Source organism: Podarcis bocagei (assembly GCF_964188305.1).
Source record: "Podarcis bocagei genome assembly, chromosome: 8".
NCBI classification, from domain to species: Eukaryota; Metazoa; Chordata; class Lepidosauria; order Squamata; family Lacertidae; genus Podarcis; species Podarcis bocagei.
The window spans coordinates 31,575,528-31,593,838 of record NC_138133.1 but is presented as its reverse complement, the minus strand read 5'-3'; the positions used below and the strand labels follow the sequence as shown (position 1 = coordinate 31,593,838).

The 18,311-nt window shown below is 42.4% G+C and overlaps 1 protein-coding gene across 6 annotated transcripts in view; it reads right to left on the bottom strand.

Annotated features, from left to right (window-relative positions):
• Positions 1-7,048: 7,048 nt before the first annotated feature.
• Positions 7,049-18,311, bottom strand: part of RNF144B (ring finger protein 144B) — a 76,262-nt gene continuing 64,999 nt past the window's right edge. For all 6 annotated transcript variants that reach the window (XM_081206582.1, XM_081206584.1, XM_081206587.1 and 3 more), the window contains 5 exons: positions 15,894-15,954; positions 14,945-15,149; positions 13,684-13,828; positions 12,340-12,429; positions 7,049-12,229 (listed from right to left, as the gene is read on the bottom strand). In XM_081206582.1, the coding sequence (XP_081062708.1) occupies positions 12,089-12,229; positions 12,340-12,429; positions 13,684-13,828; positions 14,945-15,149; positions 15,894-15,954 (642 nt within the window). In that variant the 3' untranslated portion in view covers positions 7,049-12,088. The remainder of the gene's footprint in view (positions 12,230-12,339; positions 12,430-13,683; positions 13,829-14,944; positions 15,150-15,893; positions 15,955-18,311) is intronic.

Here is an 18,311-nt window from a genome sequence, read left to right as displayed (position 1 = left end):
GTCTTCTCAGTTGTGGCACCTCCTCATGTGGAATGCCCTTTATGTGGAGGCTGTACTGGTGCCAGACTTCTTCGCCACCAGGGTAAATACATTTCCCTTTGTCTAGGCCTTCCAGCATGTTACTTGGTTGCATTGATCTTGCTTCTGTTCATGTTACACACGCAAGCCTACGGTGTCACTGTTATTGCTTAAACTTTGTAGAATTGTTTTACTATAGTGTAGGTTTCTTAAAACTGAAGGGAGGTATACAATGTTTTGGCTCAAGCAATCCTCTGAAGTTGGTTTTGTAATAAAAGATCATCCCAAATTGTGTATGAGATATAAGCACACCGTTACTTTTACAGACATTAAATGATGGGAATCCTACTGAACATAGCAAAGTGAAACAGTACATGGACCTAATATGAATATAGCATATTGATGACCTATGGAAAACCTGCTTCTGCCTGATTCTTACTCCTCTGTGTACGTACATTGAAATAGAAAAAAACAAAAAACATGCAGTTGTCTGACTTTCCATAGTGCTGCCACTAGGTGATGCAAACACACTTTGCTTCAGTATCCAGCAGACACTACGGTGACAGTTATCTAATCTCGTAGTCGTGTTTAGGTCTACACATCTAATGTTCAGGTGTTCAAATCTAATAATAGGGGCCCTTTGTGTTTGAATTAAACTGGAAGGCATCAGTTGACTTCCAACAGAAGCAGGAATTTAGCTGTAGATATTTGAAATAAAAACCATCAACTCTGATAATACAGTTGGTAGAAAACAGCATTGCACTGTGGGTTAAACCACAGAGCATAGGACTTGCCAATCAGAAGGTCGGCGGTTCGAATCCCCGCAACGGGGTGAGCTCCCGTTGCTCAGTCCCTGCTCCTGCCAACCTAGCAGTTCGAAAGCATGTCAAAGTGCAAGTAGATAAATAGGAACCGCTCCGGTGGGAAGGTAAACGGCGTTTCCGTGTGCTGCTCTGGTTCGCCAGAAGCGGCTTAGTCATGCTGACCACATGACCCAGAAGCTGTACACCGGCTCCCTCAGCCAATAAAGTGAGATGAGCGCTGCAACCCCAGAGTCGGCCACGACTGGACCTAATGGTCAGGGGTCCCTTTACCTTTTACATCAGCTCTAATCTTTGTGATCAGGTACACTTTCTCAGCACTTACTTTGATCCCTGTCATCCAAACCCCGTACAAGAATCCTGCCAGTTCACGCTAATGGTGGATACCAGAAATGAAAGCACCATGAACTGCAGAGCGGACTTCATGTGCTGCACAGAAGGATGTCTGGCACTGTACTTCTTGAAACTAAAAGAACATTTCCCCCCAAATGGGCCAAAATGGGAAAAGAAAGAAACAATTTTGCTCTACTTTGGAGTGGGCAAAAGGCTGCAGTTTCCAGGACTTCTTCACCATTTAGATTCCACCCTCCAGCTTCAAATGAGGAATTTGCTTAAGGGTAGCAGCAGGGAAGCAAAGGGCTAAGCACTCTGTCCACATGGGTTGTCATCCCAATAATTATTAGAGTTGTCCCCCCCCCGCCCCCCAGTCAATATTTCTGTGTGTTTTAAAACTGCACACCAAATGCAAAGGTTAAATGCACTTGCATCTTATTTGACCTTCAGAGATATTCCATTTTTGTTTCTGCGGTAAACAGAGGCAGCTTGTTGCTAGAGGCTGAAAATCGACATGGCCTTTCCTTCTGGTGGTAAATATATACAGTGGTGCCTCGCAAGACGAAAAGAATTCGTTCCGCGAGTCTTTTCGTCTTGCGATGTTTTTCATCTTGCGAAGCAGGGTCCGTCACAACTGCGCCTCTTCAAGCAGCTTTTTTTTAAAAAAGCGCAAGACGTTTTCGTCTTGCGAAGCAAGCCCATAGGGAAATTCGTCTAGCGAAGCAACGCAAAAACGGAAAATCCTTTCGTCTAGTGAGTTTTTCGTCTTGTGAGGCATTCGTCCTGCGGGGCACCACTGTACCATTAATGAAATCAGTGGGAAATTTTCTGCCCTCTCATCTGTCACCCAGAGATCACTGCCTCACCCTGCCTAATGTGGCTGTACTTTCAGGAGCAGGTTATGCAAGGTAAGGCACTGGTCCTTTTTAAAGAGGGATCCACATTCCCATTGCTTCCACCCTTTAAATTTTCTCTCAGGGCAAGTTTCCAAATCCATGATCATTCTGCTACCAAGGAATGGTTTGCATGTGTGAAACTGCCATTGCAGACAAATCACCCCAGACAAGAGCTTTCCGATAATTTTGCTGTATTTTTAAGATGCTGCTTGCATGCTTTAATTTTCAGAAACCGGCCTATACCAGCAATGTTGTTCAGTCACGCAATGAACAAAATCACAAGATTTTCTCATGGGCTAGATAAAATAAGGGTAGTCATCCTTTCTGAGTCATGCACAGCGAAAACATGATTTGGGCACCCAAAAGCAGAGGGAACCAATTAATGAGTTTACTTTCCACTGCATTTTGTGGCTTGGGGAGCACAGTGGCTTCCAAGACCATTTCCAGATGGCATATAAAGTTACAAAACTGCTGTTTGCCGAGATAAGAAGATTGCATCACTGTGAGATGAGAGCCCCTGTATGCGCCATTTCTCATTCAATGTATTTTGCACATCGCATCCAAGACTGAAAGCAGAAGGAAGGAATGATGATATCTGGGGGAAGGGGGGGAACATGAAAATGTGGGATTGGTCTGACTCTGCCATTCTAGGCAAGAGCAGCTTTGCTGCCTGCCCGTGTGCTGCTAATGGCATGCAGGATGTGCCCTTCCACATACAGCTTGGGCTGATTGGTATGCGGCATAACTGCCATTCAGGTAGTATTATCAATGTAGGTAAAAGTAAAGGGACCCCTGACCATTAGGTCCAGTTGTGACCGACTCTGGGGTTGCGGCGCTCATCTCACTTTACTGGCCGAGGGAGCCAGCGTACAGCTTCCGGGTCATGTGGCCAGCATGACTAAGCCACTTCTGGTGAACCAGAGCAGCGCACAGAAACACCATTTACCTTCTCACCAGAGTGGTACCTATTTATCTACTTGCACTTTGACATGCTTTCGAACTGCTAGGTTGGCAGGAGCAGGGACCGAGCAATGGGAGCTCACCCCGTCGCCGGGGATTTGAACCGCTGACCTTCTGATCAGCAAGTCCTAGGCTCTGTGGTTTAACCCACAACGCCACCTGCATCCTATTATCAATGTATGGGAGGATTAATTTGAATCACAAGAAAACCAAACAGCAGTGACAATACCTTGCCACTAGATGGTGCAATGAAGGAGCTGCATTATACAGTCAGGTCACCTAGCCTTATAGTGTCTACACTGACAGGCAGCAACCCAGCTGCAAACCCGACCCAATATTGCCTACACTGACTGGCAGCAGCCCAACTCACTATTGCCGAGACAGACAGGCAGCAGCCCAGCTTGCAAATCCAACTCACAATCGACCACACTGACTGGTAGCAGCTGTATGGATCCGACAAGTTCCATATGGTCCACACCGACTGGCAGCTGCCCATCCAGGCTTCCAGTCCTGTTCCTTCTCCCTGCAGTAAACACAGAAGCAAACAGAAAAATACCCCAAAATAGCAAACCTCACACAAAACCAACCACACTGGCACACACCTTTGGCACATACTTTGCCTTGGGTATATCTAGTCTCCAAGTCTATATTGGCTTTATTATAATACTAGTCATTCTTTAACTGTCAGGCTTCTCACAAAGAATCCGGGGAACCATAGTTTGATGGCAATGCTGAGAATTTTCTGGGACAGATCTACCATCCACCTCACCAAACTACATTTCCCAGAATTCCATGAGAAGGAATGATTTCCACCATAGCGCACACATGGCTCTTGTGGTCTCTGTAATTTTGCAAAGGGCCATGCATGAAATATTAAAGGTAATCAAAACCATCACTTACTGGGTTTCCAAAAGATACTTCCGTTAATCTGATGCCTGAGACTTCTAGTTCATAACTCATTTTCTTAACCACACCATGCTTTATTTTGGTATTTAATTTGAGTTTAAATAGAGACAAATGCTAGGTGAAAAGCAAAGTTGCCCTACAAACCATGGTTTGTAGGGTCTGCACAGGACTTATTATAGTTTGGCTTCTGGGAAATGATATGTAATGAATTGAAAAAGGTATTTAAATATACCTTCTTGAAGAAACCAGAGGCCTTTCTTCTGGGCATTGTCGGCCAATTGGTGCCAAAGAAGGATAGAACTCTCTTTATGTACGCCACAACAGCAGCAAGAATACTTATTGCAAAGTATTGGAAGACACAAGACCCACTTTGGAAGAATGGCAGATGAAGCTGATGGACTATATGGAATTGGCAGAAATGACTGGCAGAATCCGAGACCAGGGAGAAGAGTCGGTGGAAGAAGACTGGAAGAAATTTAAAGACTATCTACAGAAATATTGTAAAATTAATGAATGATAGAATGATGTTGGATAGCAACTAAGGGGTTTCCAGCTGTAATGATTTAAGGGAATATGAAAAAGGGGTTATAAATGGGTTAAAATCTAATGGTAAGGATTTGCTGAACCAATAAATTGAAGTGGAATACAAAAAAGGGAGGTATGAGGAGGTCCGGGAAATAAGTTAAAAGAAAATAAGTAAAAGGAAAAATGTATGTTTTTAACTGTTTTTATTTTGTATTTTTCTTTTTCTTTTCTTTTTCATTTTTACTGTTATATTTCAAAAAAATTTAATAAATATTTTATAAATATATATATATATATAGTTTGGCTTCTTCGTGACTCAGAATCAATAAAGAGACTATTATTGTATCCAAAGTACTTCGGAATCTGGATGTCATCAATGCAAACATCAATGGAATACAAAATCAGGCTGTACATTAGGACAGGGCAAGCAGCTGAGAATTGAGGCACACGATAAACATTGTATCATTTTGTTTTAATGTTTTTATCCTCAGCTTTCTGCCCTTACTGTTGGTCCAGACTCTGACTCGGCCATTAGGAACAGCAGAACCTCTCCTGTGAGCAAGCAACAAGCTTATTGCCGCCTTCGTTTAAAGACATGGTATGAAATATACCGTATTTTTTGCTCTATAAGACTCACTTTTTCCCTCCTAAAAAGTAAGGGGAAATGTGTGTGCACCTTATGGAGTGAATGCAGGCTGCACAGCTATCCCAGAAGCCAGAACAGCAAGAGGGATTGCTGCTTTCACTGCACAGCGATCCCTCTTGCTGTTCTGGCTTCTGAGATTCAGAATATTTTTTTCCCTGTTTTCCTCCTCCAAAAACTAGGTGCGTCTTGTGGTCTGGTGCGTCTTATAGAGCAAAAAATACGGTAAGTGGCAACCATTCAAATTAATGACAAGCTTTTAGCTACTTTAGAATATAAATGAATGTTGTGCTGCTAATAGGGTTTGAAATGTGTTACATATATGATAACCTGAGAACATTTTACTCTGTCCTTATCATTAGTATACAAACACCCAGAGCATCATTGTCTCCTTACTGTCTGTCTCCAAGAGATCTCAGGCAGAGTACCAAATACCTGCTTTGCCATCAACATAGTGAAGGAGTAGCTTGTCATATGCCCCCTGCTCTATCACATTTAGGGATTATTATTATTATTATTATTATTATTATTATTATTATTAAACAAACAGAAAAGACTTGGGCTGCTTTTGTAATATCCGCATATATTTGCAAACAGGATTGGAGTTATGGTGATAGGTGGTTCTCAGATCCAATCATTGGGTTTGCTGCTTATTGCTATCCACCTGAAAGAGCAGGTGTGTCATCTGGGTGCACTCCTTAATCCAGCATTATTGTCACTAGAGGCACAGGTGGCCTCAGTGCTATTTTCCAGCTATGGCTGGTTTGCCAGCTATGGCTGTTCCTGGAAAGAGAGAGAGAGCGAAACTTGGCTACAGTGACCCATGTTCTGGCAATGTCCCATTTGGATTGCTGCAGTGCACTTTACGTGGGGTAGTCCTTAACATCATTCTTGGAGCTACAATTAGTGCAGAATGCAGCTGCCAGTGTGTTGTTTGGGACAGCGGGCAGAGATCACACAACACTGATCCTGAAACATTTTAATTTACTGCTAATATGCTGCCAGGCTGAATTAAAGGTGTTGGGGTTGACCTATATAAGGCCTCAAACAACTCAAGAATCTGAGGAACAACTCCTCTCTGTTATCAGCTTGCCTAGATTCTTAGATCCAGGGGTGAGGGACTCCTTCTGGTCCCACCGTTGGGGGAGATGCGTCATGTAACAACACAATGCAGGATCTTCACTGTGGTGGCACCTCAATTATGGAACACCTTCTACTGGAAGCATGACAGGTGCTGATGTTTTGGCATCTCAGCACCAGGTAAACACTTACCTGTTTTTGCAGGGTGCTATTATTAGTCTAAGGACGCGGGTGGCCCTGTGGGTTAAACCACAGAGACTAGGGCTTGCTGATCAGAAGGTCAGTGGTTCGAATCCCCGCAATGGGGTGAGCTCCCATTGCTCGGTCCCTGCTCCTGCCAACCTAGCAGTTTGAAAGCCCGTCAAAGTGCAAGTAGATAAATAGGTACCACTCCGGTGGGAAAGTAAATAGTGTTTCCGTGTGCTGCTCTGGTTCGCCAGAAGCGGCTTAGTCATGCTGGCCACATGACCCGGAAGCTGTACACCAGCTCCCTCGGCCAATAAAGCGAGATGAGCACCACAAACCCAGAGTCGGTCACGACTGGACCTAATGGTCAGGGGCCCCTTTACCTTTATTATTAGTCTGCTGTTGCTGTGAAGAGTCATGAATGGCTCCACGAGAGTTTATAAATGATGTTATGAAGCATTGTACAAAAAAATGATAACAGCATCATTTTATTTAAGTCCACTAAGAATCCAAACTGAATGCAGACTTTCCACTGCCATTTCCGCCACCCCCCCTGCCCCCCAATGATCCTTAAAAATGTGACATATGGCTTTGAATTGTCCTCTGTTGGTAACAAAGCTTTACTAAACGTCCGCAATCTGTTTTAAAAGCAACTTGCTGAAGACAAACAGAGACAAACGGCTTTTGCTGAATTTTTAATTTTGCACATGTTGCATATTATAATGTTAGGAGGGAAAGCCGGGGGAAGAGAAGGAAATCTCAGAGGCTGAAAATATATATTGCATGAATATATACACACAGAGCAAAGTACATTTCCAAATGTTGGTTCATTAAATAAAACTTACAAGAGCACTTAAAATTTCTTCATACACATCTGCTTTCTTTGGAACACATACAGAAAAGAGTTTCTACTAAATCTTACAAAGATCACAGCCTTGACCCTTCACCGTATTAGGAAAGTGGTGAAGAAAATGTATTCATGGAAAATGAATTAAGACCAAGAACTAAAAAGTACCAGTAGACAATCCAATACCTTGACTACCTGAGTAGGGGGTAGCTGAAGCCCTACATCAACATCATTTTGAAGTCTTATGTAAGATGTACTAAAGTCCCATTTGCACATTCTTAATCATGCAATCAGCTCTAAATGACACATGTGCAGCAGATCACAGACCTGCAGCCCCAATTCATGGAGAGTAGTAGAGCCAAGCCGACAGAGTTGTAAGAAAGGGGGTGAAGCCACTGAGCCCAGTCTCATTCCACCCCTCGTGCAATTCTTATCAAATGCGTAGGCGCATGTAAATAGGGCTCAGAGGCCTAGGTTTTCCTCCAGTTCTCCAAAATAAAAACAGTTCTTCTCTAATACATTTCCAGTGATACAATGATCTACGGATTATTTCCTATCCTCTTCCAAGTGATGCTTCGTGGTCTTACTATAAATTAAAATTGCCATGGAAAATAACGAAAGCAATTACAGTGGTACCTTGGTTCTCAAACGTCTTGGTACTCAAACGCTTTGGTTCTCAAACATAGAAAACCCAGAAGTGTTCTGGTTTTTGAATGTTTTTCAGAAGCTGAACGTCCGATGTGGTTGTCGCCTATTGTTTCTGGGGCACCTGCACCAATCAGAAGCTGTGCCTTGGTTTTCGAACATTTCAAAAGTCAAGCGGACTTCCAGAACAGATTAAGTTTGGTTCCTTTTGTTTTTTGCTATTTATTTTGCGTTTTTGTTTTTGAGGCTTTTTCAGTTAATTTGTTTTTGTGACTGTGTGGAACACAGTTCAGCTACTGATTGATTGATTGATTGATTGACTGTGTGACTGTAGAAATGGGTAAAAGCCCCCCATCCAAACAATTACCATCATCAGTGCGGGTAAGGGGGGGGAAATAATTTTATTTTTTATAATCTACAATACTGTCTTATTTATTTTATAGTATAGTACATTGATTATTGCTTTCATTTTATGGATCAATGGTCTCGTTAGATAGTAAAATTCATGTTAAATTGCTGTTTTAGGGGTTGTTTTTAAGAGTCTGGAATGGATTAATTCATTTTGCATTACTTTCTATGGGAAAGCGCACCTTGGTTTTGGACCACTTTGGTTTTGAAACAGACTTCCAGAACGGATTAAGTTTGAGAACCAAGGTACCACTGTAAAATTCCAAATCCCTCTCCTGTAGCCAATCAAGAGTAGTAAATTTGGCTGTCTGGCAAGTCAGTGAGCTAACGAGGAAGATCACAAACGCACAAGCCTATTACTACCACATCCAAGTGGCGCAATTTGGTTCTTTCTGATCTCATAGCAGACAGTGATAAAGCATGACAGGGCATGTACATCTGATTTTCAGAACTGTGATGATAATCTGATAACAGAGAAACTGTGGTTAAGTTCCTGTGTTTCTACTCATTGACTGTCCATTAAGGATTTGGTTTCTAGTCTGATACAGCGAATGTTTGTACAACAAAACAGCAAACCTTAAATAACACAACCTTGGCAGAAAGGGGGGGGGGAATGGCTTTCATACAATTAACATACAATATGAAATTCTTATTGGCAAGGACATGGATGGAATTCAACGTTATCATCACGCATGGCTTCCCATCATAAAAGGGAGACTAAGATAAAAAGGCGCTTCGTAGACATACATAATTCCCTTCCATTTGCTAGTGAAAGTAAGGAGGGTGGTTAGGTCAAGCTACAATGTTTAGCTGACTAATCAGTTTGATTAAGAAGGTGCCCCTGAGCAATTAGGGTGGTAGATTTTGTAATAAACATATTTATCCTGCCATTCGCCCTGAGGAGCTCACACCCAGCATTCAAAGGGAGCAGCAGGGAGTAAAAAGTATGTTAAGAATTGAACCAGCCAGAAAGGGAAACAGAAGGCAAGTTGGCATTCATTTTCTTCCTAACACACACACATTCTCTTCCTAAAACGGATGAAAATCCACATCATCCACAATCTTACTTTATGTGAATATGAGCAACAGTTTAAAATCCTGGTTGCAGAATAGCTAAATAATGCTCGTCATTGTTCCTTCTCCTCCACCCAGACCCCCAAATAAGACTTCTTTTTTCTTCAGTACTAATGTATGCAGATTTGGGTCAACTGAAAATAATACAACCAAGGGGTTTTTTGGTTTTTAATTGGGTGACAGCCCTGGCTGGTATTAAAGAAGCCTTCACTAACCTGGTGCCCTTCAGAGGGTTCGGACAACTCCCACCAGTCCCAGCCAGCATACAAGGTTGTACAGTGTTAGGACACAGTTGCATTGCAAAGCTAAGCAGGCTCAGCTGGCAGTTTAGCACACCCCAACCCATATTATTGACTCTAATGAGGCTATTTTACTATCCACTTTGGACTACAATTTTCACTTTGGACTACAATTTTCAGATATGAAAAGGAAACACCCATCATTGCTGTCCATTTTGTAGCGCCTAATTCAGGTGTCCTGGCTGTTTCTCCAAGTTCTCTAGAAACCCTTAGGTATGAGGTTTTTGTTGTTTTTTATATATGAAAAGACGGAATTTCCAGGCTTGATTTCCAATAGTTTTTCATGAGAACTATGCTTCCTTAAATTAAATCTGTTTACCTTTTCTGCTTCAGTATCTATCTGACCCTTCTCCTTTCTATTTCTCTGCTTAAGGTCATACAGTTGTAGCCATATGAAGTTAGCTGAACTTAGGCTCTACAAAACAGAAGTCATTAACTTTTTTTAATGGGACCCAAGTTCAACTTACTTAGTTAAAGCCTCCTGAAAGCTTGTTTCTTTTAAAAATGGCAAGAAAAAAATAAACTTGACTACATGTATGTCCATTGTACTTTGAACCAGATATTGCTGATTAAAGAGGACTGCATAAGATAGAGGGATCCTTTAGCAGAATTCTAAGGAATTCCTTGCCAAGATGGCAATCACCTTTCAAAACTAGATGGTCCAACAACTTCAGATTGTTGTGGAGTGAATTTGCTTAGCTGAAATACTATGTACTATAGCAGCCTTTCCCAACGTTCAGTCTCCAGATGTTGCTGCACTACAAATCTCATTATCCCTGACCACTGGACTTGCTGACTGGGAGTTGGAGTCCAACAGCCCAAGCTGGGAAAGGCTATACTATAGTACACGCTCAAATGCATATTTGTTTTGTGTGTGAATGTAATGTGCACACACAGTATATACCATGAAACATACACACCTTACCTTGAAGAATCATATTTATTTACATTTGTACTCTACCTCTAAAGTACTCAATACAGAACAACATGAGGCCACAACCAGATAGTCAGCCCAAAGCTAAAGACTGTGGTGTATATAAGCATAATATTTCAAGAAAGTGTTGCTATATGTTTGTTATGCAACACCATTTTTCACCACAATTCCTCTTACGCTGTCTTGTAATCCAGCACTAGATAAAGTGGTTATCCCACTATTTCGACCTCATCCACTGTTTTCCAGATTATGCAGCTCCTTCAGTCACAATCTAGCTATGGGCTTGTCTTATAGAAGACTAGAGTTCATTATTGGGGGAAGGAGGCCTGTTCATCTTAAAGCTTGCAGCCATTAGCTAAGTTTTTATATAGGACTTGCTCAAGGTCTCTGTACTGTTTTTACAACTCCTCACTAACTCAGTGAAATAATGTAATTGGGCAGTATTTGCCCAGTGTAGTGTAATACACCTGAACAATTTGCTGGTGCTGTGTATGTTTGTGCGTGTGTTTAAGTGTACATGTAACCCTCCAATTTTCACCTGAAATTATAGTTTGCATCAATGATGGCCAACCTTTTTGGCAAGTGCACCACAAGTTGCCAGAAGTGAAGCCAAAGGATGCACAGCACTCTAGTGCCACTGTAAGACAAGGCTCGGGGCAGAGTAGGGGGGGTATTGTTATTATACCAGGCCAACTGGATCCTGTTGCATACCACGAATCTCCCCTACACTTGCCAATTCTCGCACCAGTGCAACATATGTTTTGCAAAATGCCTGACAATAATTCACACCCAGTCCTAATCAGTGGCTCAGGTAGAGCGATTTACTTGGCATATGGTGCCAGTGCTATGTACCTGCACTAGCTGCTTCAGACCATTCTTTCTGATGCTGTACCAAGGCTGATACAACTCGTCGTTGGTCCAGTTTTGATTGGGCGTTTAGCAAATGTATATTAACAATATCCCATTTCAGTTGTACTTCATTTCCACTACCTTCCCCTTTTCAGGTATATGATTTTTTTACAGCATATCTTTTCAGTAACTCTGAAATCTGCCCCTGGAAAGTGAAAACTCAATAATATCCAAAGATCTCTTACAACGGGGTTGCGTTGTTCCCCTGTCTTCCCTCACTTAACTGCAGGACTGCTCCATGAGCTGCAAAATTAAAGTTGCTCAAAAACGGGCACATATCCAGACTCTGGAAAATACTGTAGAACCAAACAGAGGTGGGTCGTTTTGAAGAACCTTTGAAACTATGTTTAGAACCCCTGCCTCTTTTCCTTTAAAAAAGAAAATAGCCAGAGCTGAACTGAAAACACCACAACAGACACCTATCCCACTGCGGAACGGCAACTTGCAAACAACACTGTGTCCCATGAAACTGTAGGCACTTTTTGCAGAAGTTGGCAAAGAGAAGGAGAATTGGTTGGGAAAGCATTGGCACCAGAGGTCAGCCTTCATGTCTTCTCCATCACATACAAGATGCAGGTCTTCACAGCCAATAGGGTGAAAAGCTTTAGGTTGTTGGCGGGTCATGTTTCTTTTTCTTGCCACGGCACGATTTGCAGACACAACAGATGATGCACGGTGAGGCTAGGAGCAGCAAGGGAGATGTTACCAGGGCTATGATACCCAGGCCCACAAGGATCCCAACAACCTGAAAAAAGCAGGAGGAGAAATGTGATAAGGAACGGGAAAGCTGTGTGTGAGCCGATGGAAAACATATCAAATCCTGATATAGACTCAAGCTTGGGTCACCCGCATTACCTGCGTTCTGTTCCACATAACTGAGGCACGGGAATGACCCAGTTTGTTTCGGCAAGGGCCTTTGTCATAATGCCTTAGGAAGATATCGTTCTGAAAGCAGAAAGAAAAGAGTGTGTTTAGTAGTTTGCACGAATACATTGGGCCTGCCTTGAAATAGGTGCCTAGGTGCCCAGGGCAAAGTCTGGTGGGTATTTTTCTTCCAAAACTTTTCTTCCAGTAGCACACTGATGCAAATGGGAATTTCTCAAGTGCAATTGCCACAGAAAATATGACACCTCTTGCTCTTCTACAAAATGTATGCTTTACAGAAAGGGAGACATGTGAGCGGACATGGAAAAACACACCCACAAATGTGGAAAGTCAGCTAATGAAACTGAACACAAAGGAGTCATCAGCATTTGCAAACCCACTTAATGTGATCAAATGCTGCAGTAAAGAGAGTTGCATCTATAACTTTGAGACATGCCAAAAAAGAGGGAGGGGGAAACCAGATTTGTGATCATGAAAAATGAAAATTATGTGAAGGCCAGTAACATTACTCTCCAGAGAGAGAGAGAGAGAGAGAGAGAGAGAGAGAGAGAGAGAGAGAGAGAGAGAGAGAAGTTATTGGTGAATGATTGCAAAATCAGGTATTTTCAGGATGAGGTGCTTGGGAAGAGAACTGCAACATTTGAACCCAACTTTTATGGGGGGGGGGCAGTAGCCAAACAGGAACAATCAGGGACAGATTAAGTGATGAATGAGGACTCCTCACTAAATCAGCAGCTTTTTCAATTGACAGTTTCTTCCAAAACGTATCATGCAGTGTCTATTTATTGCTACTATAGGCAAGGCAAACGTATTAGCACAATTCCCCTTTGATGCCATTAAGAGACACTCCCTGTTGAGTGCACACGTTCTGTTTAAGCGACAGCTACTATGTGACAGAGGACAGCCTGCGGCTCAGTAAGATAATGACAGCTCATCACCCAATAACTTAGACAGGTAGAATTTCTGGTGGTAGCTGCAATTACCACAGTAGCATAACAAGTGAATCTAACCTCAGTTAGAGAGAGGTTTACTCAAGTAAGGATGGAGGACAGGGTAAAACCAATTTGCTGGGGGAGCAAGAGAAGGGGAAGGGTATGGCCTTTGAGCCCCATCTGTAGGATTCGCATAGACATCTAAATGGGCAACCTGAGAATCAGGACTGGGTGAATCTTTGATCTGATATAGCAATGCTCTTCTAAAATTCTTAGTTGCCAATAAGGTGTTTCCCTCCCCTAGTTACAAGCCATTTTAAAGGAACTAGAGGGCAAAAACCTGGACAAGCCCACCCCAAAGCCCTTGGCACAGGTCACTTACATCCAGATTTTGCAGACAGTACCAGCAGAACGTGTGCTTGCAGTTCTTACACATCATTTGAGCACAGCCTTCATTCCTCTCAATATGGATCCGGCAAACCGGGCACTGCTTAATTGGAGCTTCTGTGGTGGTTTTGATAAGCACTCTAGAAAAGTAGAGGGGGGAAACCCTGTGAAAGATGGTAGTTCAACAAAGGACAGTAATCTGGAGAGACCTGTCAGAAGTAAGCATGGACCAATGGTACCAAATAGTACGGGAAACAGCCTTACTAGAAAAATTAACCAATAAACTGAAACTGACATGGGGACAAATATGGCTCCCCTTTATCACACACACAGCCCAACAAGACAACGACAAAAATCCACCAACAGCATACAAATCAATATGGCTAACCTGATCCAAAACACACACACACCCCACTCACACATGAAAACAAAGATCACCCTAGGCCAACCCCAACCTCTCTCACCACCAAAGGAACATAAGTGAATAGCAGAGAACCTGCATAAGCAACGCTGACACCAAACCCTACATATAGTAAAATAGAAACATCGCCACCTGACCCCACCCATCTTTCCCCCCCTCCACCTCTTTCCCCCTTTTCTTCCTAATGTCTCAACAAATGAAACTGATTTGTAAAAATGTTACATGGGGGGGGGGGGAATACGAGAGAGAGACATTGCACACACTTTTGTAAATCAAGAAAATATTTAATAATAATAAAAAAACAAAGGATAGTAATAGTTCCATGATTATTTCACTGTCGTTCAGGTTGTGGCGTCTGGGCAAGTAGCACATGGAGCATCCTTAATCCATGTAGCTACACATACATGTGCAATATCACCATGGCATCAGACATCAGTACACTTTGGGGGCAGCTAGCACTGTAACTAAGAAACTGCACCTGGGTCACAGCCACAGAAAACATTTAAAGTACTCTTGTCACTTTAAGAATCATGGATTCCCCCAAAGAATTTTGGGAACTGTAGTTTGTTAAGGGTGCTAGGAACAGTAGCTCTGTGAAGAGTGAACTACAGTTCCCAGGGTTCTTTGACGGAAACCATGACTGTTTAGAGTGGTGCAAGAGTGCTTTCAAAGCACAGTGCAGGTATGTTCTGGCAATCTATTGAAAATGCTTCCCTGCCCCTGACAACTGGCAATGAATTAATTCTACATCTACAAATTTCAACTAAAGGAAAACTGAAATTATTGCAATTACGATATGGAAGATTTGCAGCACTTCAGCAAATCCTTCTCTTACCCTTGCTCACTTGGTCCCACAATAAGATGGTTTTCCAGGCATAGCTTCTCCACATGCCAAGGCTCTTTGCATGATGAACAGAACGTCAAGTAGCAAGCCTGACATTTTACAGGCACGGGTAGTCCAGATTCACTTGGTTCAATTTGGCACACGGACTGACAGTCAGCAGAAGGACACCAGGTTCTCAGGGGATCCAAATGCACTTCTAAAAAATGTTTATTAGAAATCCAAAAGCACAACATTTTAAATTATGTACTTCGTTTGCTATTTGTTGATTCATATTCAGCCTCCATTGTCATTGGCTTCAGAAACCAAGTCACTGTACTGTGGTCAATAGTATCTGAGAAACCTCTTTATAAACCACAAAATGTCAAATTCTGAAGGCTTCGGTAGGGGCATATAAAACCTTTCAGCATAACAGCCAATTTTAAAAATGAAAATATTCTTAAAGTTTTTCTTTTTTAAGCGGGGGGTTTGAGAGCATAGGGAGACAAAAAATATTTTAGTATCATAGCAGCAGGCCTATAGGAGCAGCAAGGTTTTTTTTAAAAAAAATCAAATGGGCGCATGTGTTTTTATATAGAAAAAACATGAGGGGGCACTATCATAGTGGAGGATCCACTTTTCTTAACAAAGGCAAATTGGAGGAGTTCTTGGACAGTCACAAAAAAAACTTGAGGGGGGCTTAGGTGCAGCCAATGCGCTGTGAGCCATATCTGCGATAAAAGTATGAGGGCATCATAATTGATAACATTCACCAGGTATTTTATTGCTTTCTTTTTCAATGCAGAAGCATTGGCTGTGCTCATATTACTGCACTTCCTTTTTTAAAAAAGGCATTTTTTTTTAGTCTAATAAGTCCTTCAAGCTATTATTCAAACTGTTTTGTGAGTTTAATTATACATGTATATCTGGTATTAACCCCCCTAAATCAATGTAAAAGCCACACCTCTTTCAAATTTCAATCGCTGGTATAACTGAAATTGATCAGCAGGTACCAACCTGGAGATCTGAAAGAAAGAAAGAAGACAAGATGTTAAAATGGAAGATGGGGGATTAACTAATCCAAAAAATGAGTCAAACGAGAATGTCTGTTGACATTTGCTTCCATTATTTCTCCTGTGGTCCGTAAGTTCAGAGAGGGGGAAAGAGAGAAAGCAATCACAACAAGGCTTCAATTTTGAATTCAAGATCATTTGGCAATTTAAGAGGGACACAAATGTTAAAAGGTAAACTGCCAAAGCCAAAGCTGGTTAGTATTTACAAGAACTCAACTGCAAACAATATTCTATTCTGCTAAAACAAATATGAGTAAGCTTAGAAATTTCTGGTACAATTCATCATACAACTGCCAGCATAGTTTGAAATGAATAATTAGTGGTGTTAACTTGTTGGGGCTGCTTTGGGCTATGCTGATCAGGCATCCACACGAAGTTTGGCATCAGTGGCAATGCAATGAAATGCTCAAAAACCACACACAAAAAACCCACCTTCCAATGAATTGTTTGTTTTTTGAATTGTTGTCATATCATCACAGAAACCACTTTTCAACCCATTGTGATAAAACCTTTATTCAAATACCCAGATTTGACACAGAGTAAATTAGAATTATGTTTCTCCAAATAAAAAGCACTTTCTCTGAACTTTACTGCCAAGTTTACAGTCTCTTGCCACTACTATATAGATTCACACCACTCAGTACATCCAGGGCAATCTCAGGTTTGCAGTGCTCCTCATTCAATTGCACAAACTTTGAATTCACAAGCAACTTTGATAATACTGGACCAATACCAATAAAAATAGACTACAGGGAGAACAGGAAACAAAACAAAACAAAAATAAATAATATGAAGACAGTATGACTCACTAGAGCATGGGATAATAAACTGAACATGAACCAACGATATGATTCTGTAGCAAAAAAAGTTGATGTTTATATTACTTAATAAGTTTGTGTTGATATTTTTAAATTATTTGGAAAGTACTTGTACCATTGTATTTAATTCCAGATAGCCAGTCCAGCTCATATTTCAAATGCTGAATGATGTTTCAGAAGACAATCCACAAAAAGATGGCAATAAGAAATTCAGGAAAGGTTTACAACAATGATTTTTTTAATAAAGAAAAATTACAAGAACAGATTAGGCTACAGGGAAATTTGCACTTTTCAAATACCGTATTTTGCGCCCCATAGGACGCTCCGGCCCATAGAACGCACCTAGTTTTTTGGGGGGGAAATAAAGGGGAAAAAAATTATTTCCCCCCCAGGTGCGGGGCTGGAAGAACCAGGTCGGGGAACAGTGGGAAGGCACGCTCTGCCTCCCCGCTGTCCCCCGAGCTTGTGGGGCTGGCAATGGGGAGAAGTGCGCTGATCCCAGGACTGCAGGCAGCTCTGCGCGGCCATCGGGAGCGGGGCGGGACTTAGCGCCCCGCTCCGGATGGCGGCGCAGATCTGCCTGCAGTCCCGGCACGGCAGGCAGCTCTGCACCGCCATCCCGAGCAGGGCGGGACTTAGCGGCCCGCTCCCGATGGCCGCGCAGAGCTGCGCTGATCCCGGGACGGCAGGCAGCTCTGCACCGCCATCCGGAGCGGGGCGGGACTTAGCGCCCCGCTCCCGATGGCCGCGCAGAGCTGTGCTGAGCCGGGGACTGCACGCAGCTCTGCGCAACCCTCGGAGCCGGTCTCCCGAGGGTTGCACAGAGCTTCCTGAAGCCTGGAGAGCGAGAGGGGTCGGTGCGCACCGACCCCTCTCGCTCTCCAGGCTTCAGCGAAAGCCTGCATTCGCCCCATAGGACGCACCCAGATTTCCCCTTCATTTTTGGAGGGGAAAAAGTGCATCCTATAGGGCGAAAAATACGGTATTTAAAGAGGGTGTTAAAAAAAAAAGGAAGGAAACATATGCCAGGCATTCTTTATAAATAACCATGTTCTACATATTGACCTAAAAGAGCACCTTCCCCAATATACTGTAAACCATCTCAGACCCTACAAACGGCATGTGAGACCATGTTGGTGGTGCCTTTAAGGGCTTTCTGGTTGGTGTTGTCTCATGCCAGGGCCTGTTTAGTGGTGGTTCACCATTTGTGGAATGCCCTCCCTGGTGAAATGTGCCTTTCTCCATCATTAATGAAAACATACCTGTTCACCCAGGCGTCTGATAAATGGACATTGTTCCTGGCAACCCTGAGATCATTGAATTGAGAGCGTGTTTTTATAATGTGTTTAACTGTAACTGTTTTTAGAACACCTTTCTTTTTTTAAAAAAGAGACGTGTTTGCCATCCCAGGCTCCTTCAAGAGGAAGCAAAGGATATAAATTCAATAAATAAATAAATAGTTGTGGAATGTCTGTAGGATCTCTCCCGTAT